This window comes from Onychostruthus taczanowskii, unplaced genomic scaffold, assembly GCF_017590055.1.
Source record: "Onychostruthus taczanowskii isolate IOZ18803 unplaced genomic scaffold, ASM1759005v1 scaffold34, whole genome shotgun sequence".
NCBI lineage: Eukaryota > Metazoa > Chordata > Aves > Passeriformes > Passeridae > Onychostruthus > Onychostruthus taczanowskii.
The window spans coordinates 88,517-109,655 of NW_024500794.1; the positions used below are offsets into that span (position 1 = coordinate 88,517).

General features: G+C 48.7%; 2 protein-coding genes across 4 annotated transcripts; one reads left to right on the forward strand and one right to left on the reverse strand.

The window, feature by feature from the left end:
- Window positions 1–2,652: 2,652 nt before the first annotated feature.
- Window positions 2,653–16,956, forward strand: LPCAT3 (lysophosphatidylcholine acyltransferase 3). 3 transcript variants are annotated; one of them, XM_041410788.1, is made up of 13 exons: window positions 2,653–2,788; window positions 11,032–11,139; window positions 11,254–11,360; window positions 11,511–11,604; window positions 11,688–11,725; window positions 12,778–12,956; window positions 13,372–13,480; window positions 14,148–14,234; window positions 14,517–14,683; window positions 15,278–15,425; window positions 15,960–16,118; window positions 16,238–16,364; window positions 16,480–16,956. In XM_041410788.1, exons 1-12 carry the CDS (start codon window positions 2,692–2,694, stop codon window positions 16,352–16,354), a joined length of 1,410 nt encoding a protein of 469 aa, XP_041266722.1. In that variant the 5' UTR covers window positions 2,653–2,691; the 3' UTR covers window positions 16,355–16,364; window positions 16,480–16,956. The 3 variants fall into 3 exon arrangements, with proteins under 3 accessions (XP_041266722.1, XP_041266724.1, XP_041266723.1); XM_041410790.1 differs by lacking the exon at window positions 2,653–2,788 and adding an exon at window positions 4,174–4,318; XM_041410789.1 differs by lacking the exon at window positions 2,653–2,788 and adding an exon at window positions 7,743–10,921.
- A 91-nt stretch (window positions 16,957–17,047) lies between these two features.
- Window positions 17,048–21,137, reverse strand: EMG1 (EMG1 N1-specific pseudouridine methyltransferase). The gene is made up of 6 exons (XM_041410793.1): window positions 20,875–21,137; window positions 20,688–20,789; window positions 20,174–20,315; window positions 19,756–19,814; window positions 18,142–18,291; window positions 17,048–17,367 (listed from the first exon to the last, which is right to left on the reverse strand). Exons 1-6 carry the CDS (start codon window positions 21,010–21,012, stop codon window positions 17,254–17,256), a joined length of 705 nt encoding a protein of 234 aa, XP_041266727.1. The 5' UTR covers window positions 21,013–21,137; the 3' UTR covers window positions 17,048–17,253.
- Between the last annotated feature and the right edge of the window lie 2 nt (window positions 21,138–21,139).

Genomic DNA, 21,139 nt, shown 5'->3' on the forward strand with positions numbered 1-21,139 from the left:
TCTCCCATGGCCATTTTACTCAGGACAGGCTCCCCTGCCTGCCTGGGAGGAAAGGCACCGTCAAGGCAGGGCACAACATTCCTGTTCCAGCTCCTCAGCATACAGGAAATGGTCCTGGAAGGAAAGTCTTGCAGGAGCTCTTGAAGAAGCATCTGGGGTCTTATGGCTCTGGTGTGGCTCTGGGAGGCACTGGAACACAGTCAATGGGACTGGATTTGCAGAAGTGGCTCTGGTGTGGCTCTGGGAAAGCTGCATGGAGGCACTGGAACACAGTCAATGGGACTGGATTTGCAGAAGCTCCAGCAGCTGCCTTCCCATTGTGCCACATCGAGCTCGTGGGAACCTCGAGCTTCACATTAATGCCCGTGTAATGTTATGAAATTATGGTATACCTAAAGGACAGTAAATCAAGAGTTTGGCTACAGCCCCTCCTCCCAAGAATAACACTGCCCTGATTATTAAAATAATAATAATACTGCTGACAAGTAGTGATGCACTCGTTGTGTTCTGACACTTAAAACCGACTCTCAGAGCTACTGTGCTCTGACTGTAAGCGACTATCAAGCGTTTAATCTAAACAGGTCAAATATAGCAACATTTCAAGCAACTGGAAACAATCTTGCAATGGAAATTGTTGGGCAATCTCAGGAACAGATGCTGCTTCTGAAGCTCTTCTCTGACAACAGTAAATTACAGAACTGGGCAGATAATTTCTGGTCAAACGTGCCTTGAGCAGGCTCAGACAGCCGCCATGCTCACCGAGAACTGATCTACTCAGGAAAGTGGCCTAAACACCATAAACACACAACTGAACGTGGAAACGAGAGCTAGACATGCCTTGAAAAGGCAGTTCTCAGACTTTGCAAAAAATGCGGCAAATTTGTGTTAGGGTGGACAAATACAGCAAACTGTTTGTAGAGCCTAACCTGATGGAGTCAGCTAGCCAGGAGGGTTTTTAAACCCTGGCTATACATCTTAGCCTGCCACTCTGCACCTTACACTGACTTCAGGGGACTTCTGGAGGAGAAGGCCAGGCTCTCTCCTTCTTCATGCACTTCCTCACTCCCTCTCTCTGCAAGAGAGGCGTGAACCAAATGGAAAGAGCCCAGTGGATAGGTGACTAGAGCTTTGTTATTGAGAAATCTGAAATGTTTAGCCTGGAAAAGAGAAGGGCAAGAAGAGGCAGGTCCTTAGCCTGGTCTCCTAAGTAAATGAGGTCTATGTGGCCATGCGGCCAGTCAGTCCCTTTCCCAGTCAGATTTGATAAGAAATGGCATCTAGCGGGTGCTGGTGCTGCTACCTAAAGGGTGGCGATAAAGGAGGATGGCCCAGGATAAAGAGTATGATTCAGCACTGGTTGAGGAGCCCAGAAAGGCTGGGAGCTTTCCAACCATGAAAATGTACAGCAATTACCCAGGCACTGCCCTGAGCAAATGGCTCCAGCTTTGAGTCCTGCTTGTGAGCTGCAGTTTGGATCAGAGAGCTCCAGAGGTCTCTTCTCATGTGAACCTTTGTACGAGACTGTACTTGCCCCTCAGCTGAATTTGTGCACCCAAGTGACCCAGCAGGAAAACAGTAACACAAACAAGGGAAGAGGATCACATCCATTGCACCTGAAACCTCAGCTGGGGAGAACTCGGGGTGCATGAAGGGACACACCTAAGAGGCCATCCAGCAGCTGAGTTACGGGGAGTCTGTGCGGGCCCAGCTGCTGAGTGACCAGAGAGTCACAGAATCCCAGAATTGCTAGGGCTGGGAGGAACCTTATCCAGTCCAACCTCCCTGCCCAGACAGGGTCACTTAGAGCAGGTGACACAGGAATGCATTCACGCAGGTTTTGAACATCTCCAGAGAGGGAGACCCCACAACCTCCCTGGGCAGCCTGTTCAGCGCTCTGCCACCCTCAGTGTAAAGAAGTTCTTCCTCACGGAGGTGGAACTTTTTGTGGTTTAGTTTATGGCCACTGAGCAGCACTGACACGGTGCCTGCTGCTGTGGCACACTGAGCCGGGCGCCACAGGCGCAGGGCCAAGCACAGGTGCCGCCGTAACGCCCGCGTGGGAATCAGGTCCCTTTGGGAGCCAAGAAGTGGGGATGCGTCCTCTGGGAGCCCCGGGGGCAGTGGGACCTGGCAGTGCTGGGGAAGCTCCAGCAGCACGCTGAGGCTGCAGCTGAGGAGGGACGGGGCTGTGGCCGAGGCCACCACTGAGGTCATGGCCAAAGCCGCAGCCAGTAGCCAGGACCGGAGCCAAGAAGCAGAGCTAGACCCAGAGCCAGGCTCAGGCTCACACCCAGAGCCAGACCGAGACCCAGAGCCAGGCTGACACCCAGACCCAGAGCCAGGCTGACACCCAGACCCAGAGCCAGGCTCACACCCAGAGCCAGAGCCAGGCTGACACCCAGACCCAGAGCCAGGCTCACACCCAGACCCAGACCCAGAGCCAGGCTGACACCCAGACCCAGAGCCAGGCTCACACCCAGACCCAGAGCCAGAGCCAGAGTCAGGCTCAGACCCAGACCCAGAGCCAGAGCCAAAGCCAGGTTCAGGCTCAGACCCAGAGCCAGAGCCAGAGCCAGAGCCAGAGCCAGAGCCAGGCGCGCAGGGCCCTGCCCCGCTGCCACCGCTGCCCAATCGCAGGCGCGGCGGGGCGGGGCCGGCCGCGCCGCAGCCAATGGGCGCGCAGGGGGCCGCATGGCGGTGGCGGGGTCCGGCTGGAGCCTGGCGCGGCTGGCCGAGGCCCTGGGCTCGTCGGAGCAGGCGCTGCGCCTCATCCTGTCCATCCTCATGGGTAAAGCAGGGCGGGGGGAGACGGGGCTGGCGCCCCGGGCGGGGCTCCGCGCCGTGAGAACGGGCGACCCCGCCGCCGTGCCGCGCAGCGCTGGGGGCCGGGGCCGGGCATCGCTTCGCCCGCGCGGAGGGCACCGGCACCGCCCGTCCCGCGCGGCAGCCCGCGAAGCGCCCGCCGCCGCTGCCCGGGGCCAGCCCCCGGTGCGGACGGGGAGCACGCTCGGTTTCCCCGCGGGAGGTCGGGGTGCGGTCCTGGCAGGCCGCCTGTGGAAGGGGGGCAAGGAGGAGCCGGGGGTGCCTGCGAAAGACCCCTGTTTGGGTCCGTGTCCCGGGCACGGGAAGTTTGTTTGGGATTGTCCCGCGAGTGCCCGGTGATGCGTGTGCATCCAGTGAGCGCGTGTCCGCAGGGGTGTCCGCTCGGGAATCTCCGCAGCCCTTCAGGTGTTGCCCCGTCCGAGTGCAGGGACATCGCTGTCCGGGGACATCGCTGTCCGGGGACATCCCCCGTGTCCGCGGCAGTGGTGGCACCGTGAAGGAGAGGCGTGTCATCAGGGTCACTGCCAGGCAGGGTGAGCAAAACCTTGCAGCTCAGTGCCAGGAGAACTGGGGTGATGTCCTGCGCTCCACCTGCGGCGCGAAGCGTGTTGCAAAACACAGGGTGCCTGCGCTTATGTAAACATGAGATACTTGAGTTCCATGGGAAATGGTTAAGGCAGGGCTGGAGTTGTGATGTGGGCTGGCGATTGAGGGGGAGGTTGTAGCTCCCAAAACATTAATTCAAATGTATGTATACATGCTATCTGTGTAAATCTCTGCAGATGCTCAGGGAAACTTTGGGTTGTGAAAGCATTTGGCGGTGTAGTCACCTAGCAGAAAAAAAATACAAGTTTTCCTCTGAACCTGAAAGTATATTTGAAGTGATACAGCCACTACTGTGTCATCTGTCACAATAAAGTTGCTTTGGCTAACTAGAAGTATAATATTTTTAAAGGAAATGCAAGCAAGAAAAACTGTGTCACTTCATAACCATGGTCTGCACCAGACTTATTTCTGCCTGATTTAGTTTATGATGTGTGAGATCAAACTGAGCAAAACATTCTTCCCGTGAAGGGGTCGATACAGGAAACTGCACTGGCTGTCGTTTTGAGCTCAACGTAGAAGTTTGTTAAACCAAACTTCTGTAAAGAAAAAAATGAAGTAATAGGAAACACACAGGACATGCACACAAGGCAGCGTTAATTAGTCCAGCAGCTCCCCACCTCCAAACGAGAAAAGTCCTGCTTTCCTTTCTCCCACGTCTCTCTCTGGTCCTTTAATTGCGATCTGATTGAATTTACTTGTTTGGCAGAAACCTAAACCAGAAAAAGCAGATAGTTCACTACGAGGTTAGTCACCCGGATCAAGCAAGGGACCAGTCTAACGAGTGCTGATGCAGAAAAGGTCCTAGAAAGTGTGTGTGGAGGCAGCCGCAGCAGAGATGGCTCTGCAGAATGCACCACGATCGTACTCTCCGAGCTGCTTCTTGCTAGCAGTAAGTTGGGGACACGACATTTGGGAGGGTGTTTCCTGCTCAGCGTCTTATGGGTGAACAGCAGCAGTTCTTTGAAGTGAACAGCAGATAATTATTGTCCTAATGATGATAAGCGCTGCCTGCTGCAGTCAGCAGATTAAGGAAGCGTGAGACTCCTGTGTGCTGTTACAAATGTTCCGTGTGCACTGTCGACAGTGAGCCACTGGGATGCCACAGTGTCCCTTCCCGAGGTAGGCCACTGTCTGTTTTACATAGTCTCAATGGATGTTTAGAATTTGTATTAAAATTCTGGAGAGCAGGGTCCAGAAAACCGCTCACACCTCTCCCCTGCATGCTTCAAATGGATAAAGCAAACCAGGAGGCTGGAGCTGCACTTTTCCCTGTCCTTTCTCCCTAGCTCAGTATCTTTTAATTAGATGCAGTGGCAGGCATAACTTCAGACAGAAGGCTCCAGGGCATGCAAAACAGCCTTGCTGCAGTTTGGCACTCTTGCAGGTCATGTAGGTTGAAGCACTCAGGCAGAGGGGGCTGACTCCAGCTCTCCTGCTTAATGGATGGGTATGCCCTGGGTGGTAAAGCCTTATACCTGTACCATGACTTTAAAAGGAAGGGCCAAACACTACTCCAGAGCAACGTGAGAGGAGAGTGAGAGGAGTTCCTTAGCCCTGCACAAAGAAATGTTCATTTAATTGCAGCTTACTTTACAATCCTTTTAATCTCATTGGTGATGCAGCTAGTGCTGATGACCACTTCATAGGATGGCATGGGGTATAAATGAAAGGCATTTCTAAAAGCTGGAAGTGGCATTAGGACATTAAGTATGGCTTTTCCTTCACTTCCTCCATTTCAGGTGTTTACATAGATTCAGGAAGAAAACTGTTTTTGTTGGCTGCTGCTAATACTGCTGAATTATTTCAGGACAAGGCCATGAGGGTGAAGCATAGTTCCAAAGATGGGCTAAAACATCGTTGCTTATTTCTTCCTCTGTGATGCAGTTTCCCATCTACACTCTGCAGTTTTACTGTGACAACAGTTTCTAGGGTTTCACTTTCAGAGGATCACCACAAACCGGTAAAAATAGTCTTCTGAAAAAGAGGAAGAATCACAAAGGACTTTTCAACTTCTTACATTCATTTCTGAAGAAAGCTGAATTATTGTGGAAAAAATAGTCTGAATTTACTCTCTTGATTCAGGATAAGTGTTTGCTTAGTAATGATCTGAAATAACCAAAAGAGGTCATTTAAAAATGTTGGCATTCTGACTTGACTGAAAAAAACCATTAAATGCAGGAGAGAACAAGAGAAGGAGAAAGAACATTTAAGAACTAAAACTAGAGTAGTCCTAAAGAGCACCATGTTGTTTCAGTGAACAAGTAACAGCACATTGCTGAGCAAATTGTGGGGATTTTAGTCACAGTTTTGTATTTAAATCAGAGACAGGTTTACACATGCTGCAATTTTGAAGTAGAGACTACAGCTAGAATAGAGTCCCTTACCTGGATTGTACAAGATGAAAACCTTACTGCTGACTTCCCCCACGTAAAAAATTTGCATAGACAACCTTAGAAGAAAGTAGTCTGCAATTTGGCAGCAGTACCAACAGCAGGAATACCTGAAGCACCGTTCTGGACCCTGCCACACTAAAAATTGCCATTTGTCAGTACAGTGATGTCCATCAATCTTATGAGAATGTCTTTGAGAGATGAACTCTAGCTGGCACTCTTCAGTAGGGCCCAGTGTTCCCACTGGAGCTGCTCCAGTGGTGTGAAGGAGATAACAGGGTTTCTGTGCTGCTGCTCCTGTCCTCACATGAGAGGGGACAGATTGCTTTCCTGCTGTCACTGCTCAGAGCACAAGCCAGGGCACAGGAGGCCTTATGGCACTGTGTATTTAATACTTTATGTTGCTCGTGTTTTGTGCGTGGCTGTACGGTCCCAAAGAATTAAAGCTATTTATCTTACCATAATATTACACAGTGCCTTGCGAGCTACCTGCATAATGTGGAGGGGAGCCAACATGCTGTTTACAGCCCTGAACCAGAAATGACCCTGCTGGTTTGCCCAGGCCTGCCAGGAAAAGCATTCGGAAAGTGTTCTTTCATTCCATGGACATAGCAGGCAACTGCAGAAAGTAACACATTCTTACCCAATGGGTGCCAGAAACCTACTGCTTCACTTGCAAGTTGTCTTATCTCCTCCTCTTCTACCTCTCATCAATTTTTTTACATACTCTGCTTCATGCTCCCTGCATGCTGATGAAATTTAGGCTCAGTGAAATTCTTTTTGTGGCCACCCAAAGCTTCTGGCTTATTCCAAATCAAGTTCCCAGCTGGTCAGCCAAGCAGGAACCTTACTGCAATGGCCCATGAGCAACTGATTCTGATGGGTAAGAGATGGGAGAAGTTCTAAGAGGCAGCAGTGTCATAAAACCAGCCCTCTCACAGGACACTCATGTGCTGCCTTGTTTAAACTCCTAACTTCAAATACATCTTATTCCTTATATAATAAAAAAGTGGACGGAATTGAGTAATGCTACACACTACCTGTGTCTACATTAGCAAGAAAATTGCTGCAGTAGGAGCAGACCTATAGAGCAGACTTGTGTGTGGATTTTGAGCATTTGCCTCTGTCAGCTCATACACACTTATCACCCATTGATTGGAGTGTGTTTTCAGTTCAGTTTCTTGTGAAGAGTGCCCTGTTCACCCGCTTTGAGACAGTTTTGTTATGCAAACTAAAGCACCATAAGTGGACTTTCAAGGTAAACTCCTGAGCTGAATTAAAATACTCATGTTTATGCACCCAGTGTTAAACAAGGTGTGGTACTTTTGCAGTGTTAGAAACAGAAAGGAATAACTTTGGAGTTAAAACATTAGGTAAGGCTGATATTTTAACACTTTTTTTTTTTCTCTGTTGTCCCATTCCTTTCAGTTTTAGCATTCTTATAAAAAATGGAGACAATTGCCCTGTTGGATGTTAACAAAGGAAGAGTTAAATGTTCAGCAAAAGGGAGAAGAGGAAAAGTAGAGGTGCTGGCTTGAAGATGAGATAGAGCTAGTGATATCAAAGGGGAAATAAAGGGAGCAGAGATGAGAAGAATCTTTCTGCTGTTCTTATATGTAGCTTTATCTCTGGAAAAAGAGAGGCATCTTAATCACCCAGTCCAGAAGATGGCAAACTTGATAGCACTATTTTTGTTTGGGATTTCTAGAACTTTTCTCCTGCCTAATCCACCTTCTTGATGATTTAACTTCTTTTGCTCATTTAGAGTGTTGTCAGAGTGGACAAGCTGTGCTTTGTGCAGTGGCCCATTGCTCTCCCAAATGGCCATGGCCAAGAAGCTGAGCTTGTCCTTTCCTTCCATCTCCATGGTTCTCTTAACCAGAGATCATCCCCTTGTTCCTGTCAAGTAAAAAACAAATAAAATTCTCTCAGTTGCTAATTCCATTCTATAGAAAGTGTGCCTAGAGGGAAAACCCAGCTCTGTGCGCAGGCTGTTTTTCCAGCTCCGTGGTGCATAGGGAAGAATGAGTTTGGCTCAGAGGTTCCCTGCTGTTTTCTCCAGGAGTCTTGCAGCCGCTTTCCCTCCTCGGTCCGTTCTGCTTAGGGAGCCGTGAAAGGGGAGTTTGGCAGAGTGGGAGCTGCTGGGCAGAGCCTCTTGGCAGCAAGGAGCAGGGACTCTTGTCCTGTTGCTCTGAATGGCAGAAGCAAAGCAGCGCAGCGTTTCCTGCTGCTGGCATATCCAAAGGTGCCATCCAGCTTGCCAGAAGGCAACCATAACTCCAAAAGCTGCTGTGCTAATTCAGGGACGTGGTCGTAGGGCAGGAGTACTGATGCTGTTATCAGCAGAAATTGTTTGTTGTTTAATGGAGAGTTTATCAGCGTTCAGAAGGGCACAGGCCACATCAGAATGACCATTGCTACCCCGTATCTGCTGCCGTTTGGGGGTTAAAGTTTGTATCAGCAGCATGCAACTGGCCCAGTTGTAAAACTGAGAAAATTATCCCATGCAGCAAAACTGTAGGTAAAGTGCAGTCCAGAGTACTAACAAGTTACTCTAGATATCAGAAGAATTTAGGCTGATGTTGTGACTTTTGGACTGGGACAGCAGCCACATAGTGCAAGACCAAGCTTTAAGTTTATAGTTTCTAAAAACACGGATGCAATGTGTATTATTAGTAACTCTCTATTTGCAAGGGTTCATAATTCTTTTTCCTTCAGAGCAGCATTACCCAAACCATGACATGATCTCCTGTGTAGAGCTAAAAAGGAGCACGGCTGACAAATGAGACAGGTCTCAGAAAAAGCGGGAACATTAGTTACATTATAGTATTCAGTCATGCTTTAATTATGTCTGTAGAAATGGCTAGAGGGTAAAAAATTTTGGTAGAAATTGACTGGTTTGCAAAATAATAGTGGTTTTCAAGAGAGTGGGAGACCCTTGAAAATGAAGGTTTAAAACCATGCATATTGATGAACAGCAGTCAGTTGTGCTTTGCCTGTATTTCTGATTTTTCTCCCCTTTGCTCAGAAGGGGAAAACATTTTTCCACAGTAAACCTCAGCTTTTTAATTTTTGATCTACTCTGATAGTAAAACTTCATATTTTTTACCACTTTCCGTTTCTCAAAGCAGTTCTTCCTATGGTTTTTAAACTTCAGCAGGAAGATTGGCTCATGAACAAAGAATCCCCATTTGTATGTTTCTGAGTAAAAGGCCAGTAGAAAATACTACTTTTTTTTCTTCTTTTTCTTTTTTTAATCATGTGAATTGCTCTAATTCTTTGAGTTACTCCTGTATCCCCAGAGAGCCCGTGTGATGATCTCTCTTTGCCAATTCCCTCTTTCCCCCTCAGCTGGTGCTCAGGCCAGCAGTGGGGGTGGGACGGGACAGAAGTTGGCCGCGTAAAAAGCATGGAAGAGCGGGAAGGGAGAGGGATGGCTTGGGTGAGGCATTTTGCAGGGGAGTTTGGAGCCGCAGTTTTGGAAGGGAGAGCAGGCTGGATGTGCAGGAGGGAGGTTGCCAGGCTCTGGGAGCGGAGAGCCGTGGTATGTGGGGCTGGCCAGAAAGCAGCCTGTGGCGTGGAAACCGGCGTGGGACACAAAAGGAGGAAGGAACAGCAACAAGGAGGCAGGGAAAACCGAAAGAGGGGTGGCAGGAGGCTGAGGAAATGGGGAGCAGCAGCTCGGCGTCAGGAGGCGGCAGGTACACATCTGGACGCAGCAGAACATGAGCCCAAAAGGATCTAGAAAAGAGCCCCAAAGTCCCCAACTCCAGGGCTCCCTCCCAAGGGATTTGTGGGGTTGGAGAGGGCCTTAAAATGGCTCCAGCCTGCGAGCACTGCCAGACTGCCAGACATGTATTTAAATAACGTGACAGAATTTCTCATTTCCTCTCACAGTAGTGACTAGACTTGGCCTTGCTTATTGGAAGCCTTCCATCCATCATACACTTCTCGGCAGAATGTGCATTTCATCACCTTTTATTACTGCTCCATATAAAACATGACCACCTCCTGCTACTGCTACTCCATTAGTGCAGGTAGCAGAGCTCCATCCACTGCTCCCGATTTCAGCCAGGATGATAAGTAGTGTGGATGCCGGTATTGTGGTATGTGATGAATTTCCCCTTTTTTTGAGCAGGGTAAGGGAAGGCACAGGCTTGCAACTTAGAGCAATAAAGTTACAAGATGCCAGAATTAAGGGGGCTTGTTGTATCCCAGTTCAGCGCCTTGTGCACGTGGCTTTAGAAAAGCTAATTGCAACGCTTCCTGTGCCACTGTGTATTAAGACTTATGATATTTACTGTCTACTGTGTGGCAGTGTTTATTGCATGCTTCGTGAAACTCACCTAGACAACAGAATTTAATTGAATTGTGGTGTTCTGTGTGACGCTTCTCACTGTACTACCAGAGTGCTTCACAAATGTTTGCTTCTCACTTGAGCCACAGATGAATAATGTGGAGGCATTCCTAACTTAGACTAGGAGTTACCTCACAGAAAATGCAAAGGAAAAACCCCTTCCATTTTTCTTAGCTGTTCCATATGAAATGCTTCTGACTGCGTTTTTTTAATCCAAAAATACCACATGCATAGTACCAGTGGATTTTAGTTACAGCTTTGTGTACCCAGTAGTTCACAAATCAGATGCAAATCCGAAGTTGCAGGGGTAGAAAAGCGAGAGTATCTTACTGGAGGTCACCTGAGGAGCTCTGAAATTAAAGCTGAAAGAACTCATTGAGGTGGGAGTGGGACTGAGGTTTTTTGGACGTTGAAATGGTATTAACCATAAAGTTTTTCCCTTCCCCCCGCCCTTTTTTTGTTTTATCTAGCTTCTTGCCACATTCATTGGATTTGTCACATAATTTGGAAATGAATCACAGGCTAAAGTGTGATTCATGTATTTCAGCATTATCCATCTCATATATTGAATGAGGCCAGAAAATGTAATCCTGTAATTTTTTGCACTTCAGTGTCAGTTTTGCTACAATTACGTTCCTGTTAAAGTATTTTCTTCTTTACAGAGTAATTAATCTGGAGTCTGTCTCCCAAGACGCAAAAGCAGCATCAGGAATTAACACCATGCCCTGTGTGGATAGTGTGTGATGTAAAGTACATGTTCCTAATGACACATTCAGAAAGGCTATAGTTTGGTTCATGACAAATACTTGTCTAAACTTATTTACAACTCTTCCTTTTTTTTTTTTTTTCTCTCAGGATATCCTTTTGCCTTGTTCCAGCGCTATTTCCTCTTCCAGAAGGAGACCTACCTCATTCACCTCTACAATGTGTTCACGGGACTCTCAATTGCTTACTTCAATTTTGGTAAGATGAGTTTGGGAAGAGAGAGCTGCCTGGCCCAGGGCATGCTGCGATTTGGGAGGACCTATGCATGTAATTTCTATTTCTCATCTCTCTCTTTCTTTTTCCTGCCCACAGGGACGCAGTTTTTTCATTCCCTGATATGTGTCCTAATCCAGTTCCTGATACTGAGACTAATGGGTCGCACAATCACTGCCGTCATCACCACATTTCTCTTTCAGATGGTAAACCCTCTTTCTTACTCCCTGGGTTTGTAGAAGGGAGGCCTCTGTTCAGTTCAGCACTTCAGTAGCAACTGTGGGTGGAGAAGTGGAGGCAGATCAAAACCAGCTGGAGGAATTAGTTTGAATAACCCAAACAATGGTTTCTTTCAGACTTACCTTATGGCTGGATATTACTTCACAGCCACAGAGCATTATGACATCAAGTGGACAATGCCACATTGTGTCTTGACACTTAAGTTGATTGGTGAGTGACACCTCTCTTCTCTCTCTTGCACTTTGCAAGCTGAGCCCATCCCAGGGCTTCAAGTCACTCTTTCTCACCTCTAGGTCTGGCCATTGATTACTATGATGGAGGAAAAGATCCGGTGAGTTAGACACCATTTCTCCGTCATTCCATGCTGTCCCAGTGAGCTAGAGATCAGAAAATCAAGTTCAAAGGATGTGAGTTAGCAAGCTGCATTGTTAGGTAAAAGCCACACCTGAGAGGGGAGCCTCTGGGAGTGTTTGAGGGCACTGAATTCTAGACTGGAACAAAATAATTTGGAACAGAGACAGTAGTGATTAGAGATGGACAGAAGGTGTTCATTTATGTCAAAATATTACTCTGCACCCTTCCAAATTCCCCACCATCTCCTTCCCCCAAATCTATTGCTTTAGATTCCCAATCACTGATGCTCTGTGTGTTGTGGGTAGTGTACCTTTAACTTGCAGACGATCAGTACTGGATCTCTGTTCCCATTTTCCTTTCCTTCGATTAGTCTCATCATGTGCTTGTCAATGGTTGCCCTTTACCATTTGTTAGGACCCTGTGTTTAGCTCAGAGAAACAGAGAAGTTGCACAGCACAGTGTGTGGGAGAGGGCACTACACATGCTACAGTCCCTCAGTCCTGCTTCAAGTACCTGCGTTCCCCATCTCCTGATTGAGGCCTGACCAAGTCCGTAGCATCCATGGAATCACTGCTGACTGCAGGAAAATGAGGTCAAAATGAAACTTCCTGACCTGAAGCTTCAAGTATTTAAAAATAATTTTTGCATCAAGAAATAGGAATTGTAGCACGATAAGGTCCTGGGAGAGTACATGAACTTGCAGTCAGGTACTGGAATAGATCAGATACAGTGCTCCTACTATGCCTACTCTGCTGCCAGGGATGCATGTTAGTGGATCCCTTCCATGTTTGGAGCTTATTTGGGAATAGAGACCTGTGCAACTGGTCTCAACCGTTGGATCTTGTTGCTGTTTGGAGGGGGTGGGCACAGAGAGGGCTGGGGAGAGGAATGGACATGAAGTACAAAGTGTAAAGTTCCATGTCCATGGGGAGCAAGAACTGAAACCAGAAAGGAGGCAGGGTGAGGACATAACATCCAGAGCTGGATGAAATTCCTGGGATGATGTTAATGCCACTCCCTTTGGTGCAGGAGTTCCTGACCCCTGAGCAGCAGCAATTTGCTGTTCGGGGGGTTCCTACCTTGCTGGAGGTCTCAGGATTCTCCTATTTCTATGGTGCCTTCATGGTTGGGCCTCAGTTCTCCATGACAGACTATCAGAAACTGGCAAGGGGTGAGATGACTGACGTTCCAGGCCAGAGACCCAATAGGTAATACAAAGCTGCTTGGCTTCTCCCCTTCCTAAGATCCTAGAAAGCCGGCTCCTCCACGTTCCCTGCAGCAGACTGCCTTCTTACCTGGACACAGAACTACTGTGACCAGGAGTGATTTATGAGACAAGGCAGTCTTTCAAAAGTCGCTCGTAACTCTGCTTAATGTCCCGGCATTGTTCCAGGGCATGAACATCAACAACCATTTGACATCTTTAGTACAGACTCAGTTCCAACCTGGTGATGTTTGCATCCCAGCTTCCAAATGGAGGCAGCTGCTGCAGTGGAATGTGGTAACTCCCTATCGCTGTCTCCCCTACCTCCTCCTCTCCACCTCTGTTTTTAAAACTATGAGTTTTAAAACTATGGTCTCTTTCCAAGGCATTTCTTTGACCTTGGTATTTTTCTTTCTCAGTTTTGTGCCTGCTCTCAAGCGTCTGAGCCTGGGTCTCTTGTTTCTAGTAACCTACACCTTGTCGAGCCTGTATATCTCTGATGAGTACCTCACCTCAGATGACTATATGGTATGTATTCACTTGGCTTTGTGGTGTGTGGAAGAATTCCACTTCTCTGGTGGGCACTGGATCTACAGGAGTGGAATTTTTTTTTTTTGGCCTCAATTTAAAAATAAGTCAGCAACTATTATGATAAGCAGCATCTTATATGATAAGATTTTCCACAGCTAATTTGGCTTTACTGCCTGTCCTGACGATTCCACCTGATGCAGAACAGCAATCTGTTAAGCAGAACTGAAACAAATGAAAACTTTCACAAACAGAATTGATCTTAAATGCTACTGTTGGTTTTCATACCTAACGTATGTATTTTATGACCTTGTAATGACTTTCCATTTAACCATTATGTGCAGAGAATTTCACTAGAGTAACTTGTAAGGCTTACCATAATCTTTGACATTCTTGGAAAGCTCCTAACAAATAACTCCTACTGTCAGATTATCAGCAAGCATTTTGATTATGCTAATCCTAGAGTCTTCCCAAACTCTACCTATTTCAATACAGCCAAATATTACCAAAGGAAAGAGAATGATGTGTAAGTTTGCATAAGCCTGACAACCCAGTCTGTGCGTCTTAACACAGAAAAAAACAAAAGACCGTGATGAAATACCTTGTGTCATTATGGCCACTCAACTCCAGGTTTTATTTTTACTCTGTTTCACTCTTATCTCTGCAGGAGAAGCCTTTCTGGTTTCGTTGTGGTTACATATTGATCTGGGGCAAAATGATACTCTACAAATACGTAACTTGCTGGCTTGTTACGGTGAGTCTAGATGTTGTTCCAGGAGCCAAAGACAAATGAATAAAGGTCCAAGCCTCTTGGACTTAGCACTAAATGGAAGAAATCCAAATATCTGGAGATCAGTGCAGGTCAGTTCAGCTTGCTTTACGTTAGCAACGGCTAGCTAACAAAAAGGCAGTTTTTAATCCATCCATCTGTAGTGATGCTCTCAACACAGTGAGAGTCAGCACTTCCTCAGCTCTGCTTCTCCAGAAAAAGTAGGGCAATATTTTCATCTTATCTTTCTTGTGCATTTTTTGATAGGAAGGTGTCTGCATCCTTGTTGGTCTGGGGTACAATGGGAAAGACCAGAATGGAAAGCCTTTGTGGAATGCCTGTGCCAACATGAAGGTCTGGCTGTATGAGACAACACCTTTGTTCACAGGGACCATTGCTTCTTTCAACATCAACACCAATGCTTGGGTGGCCCGGTGAGCAGGACAAAATTCTCCTTCTAGAATGTGTCAGTTCTGTTCTGTCAGCAGAACCAAGACCTTAGGCTAAGCAGGAGCACTAGAGGAAGAGTGCCGGTTTTCAGTTTGTGCACTTTTTCCCATGTTTTGCTGCTGTGCTCTTAGAAACAGGCTATTGGGGTACTGGGTTAGAGAGATCTATTAATTCACCTGGAAGGGCAGTTCATTAATAAAGGCAAGCAGCTGATGGCAGCAGAGACTAGAATGGGAATCTACAGTGAGCCCTTGAGGCTGCCTGCCTGCTCAGCCAGCCACAGAGCTGCTCTGACAGCTGCTTCCTGCATCATGGCTCTTGGTGCTCCCCACTCCAAACTCAGATGGGTTTTGGTTCAGCACTTGCTGGGACCCACAGCCAAATTGTAATGACCCCCCTCTCCCCCTTATAGCTGGGATTCCTTTAAGACTGTTTTGATGTAGGTTTTGTCCTGGTCATGCTGTTCCTGCCACCACAAAGTGTGAAAAGGCATCGGGTCCCCTGGGCCCTTCATCCCTGACACAGCCAGGGGAGGGCAGGGAATAACCTGGAAGCACTTGGTTTCTTTTCTGCTCTAGCTACATCTTCAAGCGCTTGAAGTTCCTGGGCAACAAACTGCTGTCACAGGCACTGGCCCTGTTCTTCCTGGCCATCTGGCACGGGCTGCACTCTGGCTACCTGGTGTGCTTTCAGATGGAGCTGCTGATAGTCATCGTGGAAAGACAGGTGCGCTTTGTCTGACTTATCAGAACGGGGGGGCCTGTGTTAGCCTCTGCCCCGGAGCCTGGAAAGCGCCACTCCAAAGGCTTTGCTTGCATTAAATATGAAAAATAGCTGCTTGCTTTGGAATTGGTTTTCAAGCATGGCAGGGTTTTGTTCTCAAGAGTTCAGTAGGTTGCTGCCATCTGTGTGTGCAAACCATAAATATATTGCAGAAGGTGACAGGGAGAGAACTGGAAAACTTGGCATATGAGCAGAGGGTGGCTGAAGTGCTTGGCAGCTGGAAGAACTGGAGGACAAACACATGAGCTGAATACTTCTGTTAAATCTCCCAGTACTGCAGGAACAATATTCCTTATTAAGATGTATTTTCTTAATTAAAACTTTGGCCAGGACAGGGGATTTACCTACTTTTTTAGACTAGCTGCTTAGTAAAACACATTTTACACAGCTGGATAGAGAACTTTGGCCCCAGAGCCTGCATATACAGCCACAGGACATCTAACTGTTGAGAATTCTGCTTTTTTTTCTTTCAATTAGGCCATGAACCTTGTTCGGGACAGTCCTGCCCTAAGCACTTTGGCCTCCATCACTGTCTTGCGGCCCATCTTCTACGTGCTGCAGCAGACTAACCACTGGATGTTCATGGGCTACTCCCTGGTGCCATTTTGCCTCTTCACCTGGGACAAATGGATGAAGGTATTTAGAAGGCACAAACAGACGACCCCACATGGTCCACCCTGTTCCCTCCATTCCCTCCCCTGTGTTCTTGGCTTAAAGCTGGTTGCTGATCCCCAACCCTGCTTTTCTCTTTACAGGTGTACAGGTCTATTTATTTCTTCGGCCACGTGTTGTTCTTCACCTTACTGCTGGTGTTGCCTTACATTCGCAGATTAATCGTGCCACGAAAAGAAAAGCTAAAAAGAGCAGAATAACAGCCAAAAGGTAAGGCTGTATGAGGTAGAGACCAGAAGGTAAAGTGGGGCAGCGAGCTGCAGCCCAGGGTGAAAGGCAAACCTGGAATCAACCGAAGCAAATACAGGGCGCCTCTGTTTTTCAGATTGTACCACCTGTGCATTCGTAGGAGTTGATTTAACACTCCGGAAGCAAAGCATCACCTGCCAAGTTTGCTGTGTTGAAGTATGACTATTTTTCAACGCAAGGAGGGGGAAGGAGAAAGCACAGGGTCAGAGACCCGAAAGGAGGGGATCCGAGCGAGCCTCCTTGAGACCCTCCACCTTCTGTCTGTTGCCTTATCTCTGCCGCCCCGCGGCCGGCACTCGTCTCTCCGCTGATACCAGATGATTGTACCACACTCACGGCAGGTGCTGCGTTGGATTGGAGCCACCTCCTGACTTTTCTACGTTTGTCATCTAAGATAAAAAATTGCTCCTGGTCTTTTTAACATCGGCTTCAGCTCCTTTCCTCTCGGGTGCCTCGGTGCGGGAGTGTGAACTGTCACATGCCGCCGAGCACGGCGATTCTACGGGACCGAGTGACACCAGGGTGAGCAGGGCACAGCTAAGAATTCCAGTTCTGTGACAAATTTGGGCCAAGTCCCTGCTATAAGGGGATCCGGCCTGCCCACATATGAAAAATGAGAAAGTAAAATTCACGAGTGCTTTTTACTCAAAAAAGGTACCTTTAATAGGAGGAAAAAGGGTCAGTGGGGCAGTCCGTTTAAAGTCTCATTGTTTCAGAAGCTCCAAGGACGAAGTTGAAGTGTTTTCCAGGAGCCCAAAGCTGCACCAGCTCCACACCCAAGTCAAAGAGCCCTTCCAGAATGTGAAGTCACTGTATGCAAGTCCATCCTGACAGCAGTAGCAGCAGAAGCTCATACTACTCCCCACACTTCCTCAAAGGCAGTAGTAATTTTAGCACACGTCAGGGCAGCAGAAAGGGGATAGTTGCTGATGGAGACCATCTTTTCTGTATAGTCAACATTGACCTGGGAGAAGAGGGGGGGGAAATAGAAAAAAAAAAAAATTACCAAGTTGCAAAAAGTTTTCACTGAGCCCCATCTCCATTAGTACAAGAAAGACAAGGAGCCACTGGAGAGGGTGTAGCAGAGGCAAGAAAGATTATTAGGACATGGAACCATCTCTTATGAGGAGAGACTGCAGGGCCTCTTTTGTCTAGGGAAGGGAAGACTGACAGGCGGTCTCATTAATGCACATAAATATCTCCAGGGTGGGTGCCAAGAGGATGGTGCCAGACTCTTTCCTCTGGTGCCCAGCAACAGGGCAAGGAGCAGTGGCCATAAACTAAAACACAAGAAGTTTCACCACAACATGAGGAAGAACTTCTTTATGATGAGGGTGGCAGAGCACTCAACATGCTGCCCAGGGAGGTTGTGGAGTCTCCCTCTCTGGAGACATTCAAAATCCGCCTGGACACGTTCCTGTGTCACCTGCTCCAGGTGAGCCTGCCTTGGCAGGGGGTTGGAGTGGATGATCTCCAGAGATCCCTTCCAACCCTAAGAACTGCAGAGGCACAGGATTTCCTCAGCAGGGAAACTGCCAGCTTTCACTAATGCCATCCCTTGGGAGGGACAACAGTCCCAAGTGTTGCAGTTTTGGGCCTTTTTTTGACAAGCATACAGGGGGAAATGGGGGGCTGGATGGAGGGGAAATCAAGCCAAGAAAGGGCAGATAAAACCTCCATTCTCAGAACAAGACTGAAACCTTTTCACAACCCCCAGATAAGAGATGCACACACTTACTGAGCCGTGGGCAAAAGCTCCGACCACAATGACAACTGGCTCTGCTGCAGGAACCAGCTCACGCAGATCTGACACCTGTGACACTGCAAAAGAGGTGCCAATCTTCATACAGCCCACGGGCAGGTGGTCAGTGACTGGATTTTTAATCACCTACAGAAAGCAGAAAATTAATAGGGGTGTAGAGGTAACGGACCCTGACACGTAGCTAGACGCATTGTTTGCTAAAAGCAGCAGACAAGCAAAAAATGCATCAGCTGGCTGCAGGCTGCATCAGGAGCTCATGACCAGTGCATCTGGAGCAGTCCATCCTCACTGTCCATGGTATTTACAAAATACAGTGGTGCTGTCATTCCACAACCAACACCACGTACACAATTCAACATCAAGACTGCCCTCGCCCAAAAATCAAAACTCCTTGAGGTACACATCCTGTTTCCCTGTCCTCCTGATTACCACCAAGTGCACCCAGGTCCTTGAGCAAAAACAATCCCAGATGGGTTGAGATAAGCCCAGGACACAGGTGATGTAGAGGTACATGAGTCTTGGCTGTGGGGAGCAGTAGAATGAGTAGCAGAGCTCCCCATGAGCAGCAGTGCAATTCCTGAGTAATCCAGAATCAAAAAAGTCCACAAGATCTTCTCCAAGTGACAGCAGGCAATACAGAATAGCCAGGAGAAGCTGAGGCACAGCACTGCTCCCAGAAGAGCATCCCAAACACCACCTTCTCCTGCAAAGAATCCATGAAGTACTCATTGGGCAGCAGGGTCAGGATGCCCAGCACAGGGACAGAACAAACCCCAGCAGGTGTGCCCAGATGTTGCCAGCCTCAGTGTGTACCTGGAAAACGCTCCTGAAGCAAGCACAGCAGGCATGGAGGACCTATATAGTCCCCTTTAGGCAATTCTGTCTCATCCTGGCTGGCAAGCAGGCTGCTGCTGGGATTTAAAAACACTCTCCTTCTTTGGGGAATCCAGATTTTCCAGAAGAAAGTTACAACACACATTAAAGTCATGGTTAGTTCTTCTTTGCTTCTGGGAGTGTCGCTGGCCTGCCTGCTGACCTGTGTTCTCAGGGAGGTGCACTGGCTAGGGCCAAGCCTTCTCTGCCAAGATTACATCACCATCACCTTCCTCAGGCTGCTGCTTTTCTGGCATTTCCAGCAACAAGGGTAGCCGTAGTGCCAAGGAATTCACTATCATGATAAATCCTTTGTCCCTGTGGTTTATCCAGTCTTCCCCTCTGTGACTGCAGAAGCCATTCAAGTTAGTTGTATCTTGATTTCCACCTCTCTCTGCCTTTTTGAAAGCTGTACCCAAAAAGTGTCAGTGTCCAGGCGTGGCAGTCAGGCTCACTTCAGGAAACAGATCCCTCAGCTCCAAGGACAGGTGTGTTTGGGGTTTCCTTCCTGCAGCAGCAGCTCCTAGCCAGGTAGCATGTGGGAGAGCCCCCCTGAAACCAGGACCCCCAGCAAGGATGGGCTGGGATAGAACAGCAACCACACCCACAACCAGGACCCCCAGCCAAAAAACACCTCCCCCCTCAAGAAAAAGTCCCTCCTACATTGCCATTAGGATGTTGCAGCCTTAGCTTAGTGAACAGTTACAGAATATTTACCTTCAGCAGTTTCTGAGGCCCATCAGCTGCTCTGACACTGAGCTTATGCAGCAGCTGAACTGGCAAAGAGAAAACAAGAAAAAAATCACTTGAGCTGTGCGGTGATTTCCTGGATGAATCCCATGTTTTGCCTGAGCTGAGGTACACAAAAAGTCCACCTTTAAAGTTCCTATCAGAACCTGAAAAAACATATTTTTCTGACAGCACAGCCTCCTGCAGGCACTCCCCCCTGTGCTAAGGGGCACACAGCTGGGGTATGCATCCTGGAATGTTCCAGAAAGGTGCTTTCACTTCTCTATTCTTTCCTCTCTTTCACATTTTAAGGTCAGTACCAGTTTTCAACTTTTCCCGAAGCTCCCCCAGTTCTGACCACCTTCCTGCATTATTTGATAGCTGGTGTAGAGTTTAAATGACTCACCCATAAGCCCACAGAATCGATCAAAAGTTCTTGGGATTCTGGTTTGGGGATTGACTTCAATGAGAACATTTTTCTTGGTATGGATATAAACCTGCAGGAGCCCAGCCCGATTCAGGGGGCTGTCCATCAGCATCAGGAGACTCTGAAAGCAAAAAGCACACGGTAGCAGGAATAGAAATGCACAGGAGAGAGAACTCTAGGGAAAATTGAGGGTTAGCCCCCACAAATGCAGAAGGGGCCAATGCTGAGGCTGAAAGCTCATCCCACTATGGGATGCATCGCTATAATGCTAAGAAATCAAGCCCAGACCCAAACAGCGACTCAATCCAAAACCCACCAGCGCAGCGGGGGAGGCCGAACTCGGCCCCGGGCTCCAGGGCCACAGGCGGAGCCCCGGTGCCGAGGCACGATGGCCCCGGGCTCCAGGGCCACAGGCGGAGCCCCGGTGCCGAGGCACGATGGCCCCGAGCCGCCCTGCCGGGCTACCCCGAGCAGCCCCGGAGCCAGCGGGTACCTGGTGGGTGATGTCAGGCCGCACCTCCCCGGGGTCCCGGCCGTTCCGCAGCAGCAGCGCCTTGTGCTTGTCGCAGTTGAGCAGCTCGAACGTCTTCCCCACCTAGAGCCAAAGCACGGACGGGTCAGCGGGGAGCGAGAGCACCGCGGGCACGGCCGGACCCGCCCCGATCTCCCGCCGCGCGCACCTTCACGGTCTCCAGGCTCGCTCCCTCCAGCACGACCAGGAGCCGGCGCTGCCCGCGGGGCCGCTTGGCCCCCAGCGAGCGCCCTTCATCTTCCTCCTCCTCCGGCGCTTCCCCACGTGCCCGCCTGGGCGCCGCCATTTTGTCACGCGGCCCCGCCGGCCCCGCCCCGGCCCCGCCCTTCCCGCCGCGGCCACCCAAGATGGCGCCGGGGCGCGCTCTCTATCTGGCTCCGGCCGGACCCGCTTCCGGAGCGCTACGGCCGCCG

What these genes read in the sequence shown, in the direction of transcription:
- LPCAT3 (XM_041410788.1), top strand. Translation starts at nt 2,692, where the DNA reads ATGGCGGTGGCGGGGTCCGGCTGGAGCCTGGCGCGGCTGGCCGAGGCC. An exon ending in CCACATTTCTCTTTCAGATG is followed by an intron (nt 11,361 to 11,510) that starts GTAAACCCTCTT and finishes GGTTTCTTTCAG; the next exon opens with ACTTACCTTATGGCTGGATA. An exon ending in CCTGGGACAAATGGATGAAG is followed by an intron (nt 16,119 to 16,237) that starts GTATTTAGAAGG and finishes TTCTCTTTACAG; the next exon opens with GTGTACAGGTCTATTTATTT.
- EMG1 (XM_041410793.1), bottom strand. Translation starts at nt 21,012, where the DNA reads ATGGCGGCGCCCAGGCGGGCACGTGGGGAAGCGCCGGAGGAGGAGGAA. An exon ending in TCGATTCTGTGGGCTTATGG is followed by an intron (nt 19,815 to 20,173) that starts GTGAGTCATTTA and finishes TCTCTTTGCCAG; the next exon opens with TTCAGCTGCTGCATAAGCTC. An exon ending in GAGCTTTTGCCCACGGCTCA is followed by an intron (nt 17,368 to 18,141) that starts GTAAGTGTGTGC and finishes CTCTTCTCCCAG; the next exon opens with GTCAATGTTGACTATACAGA.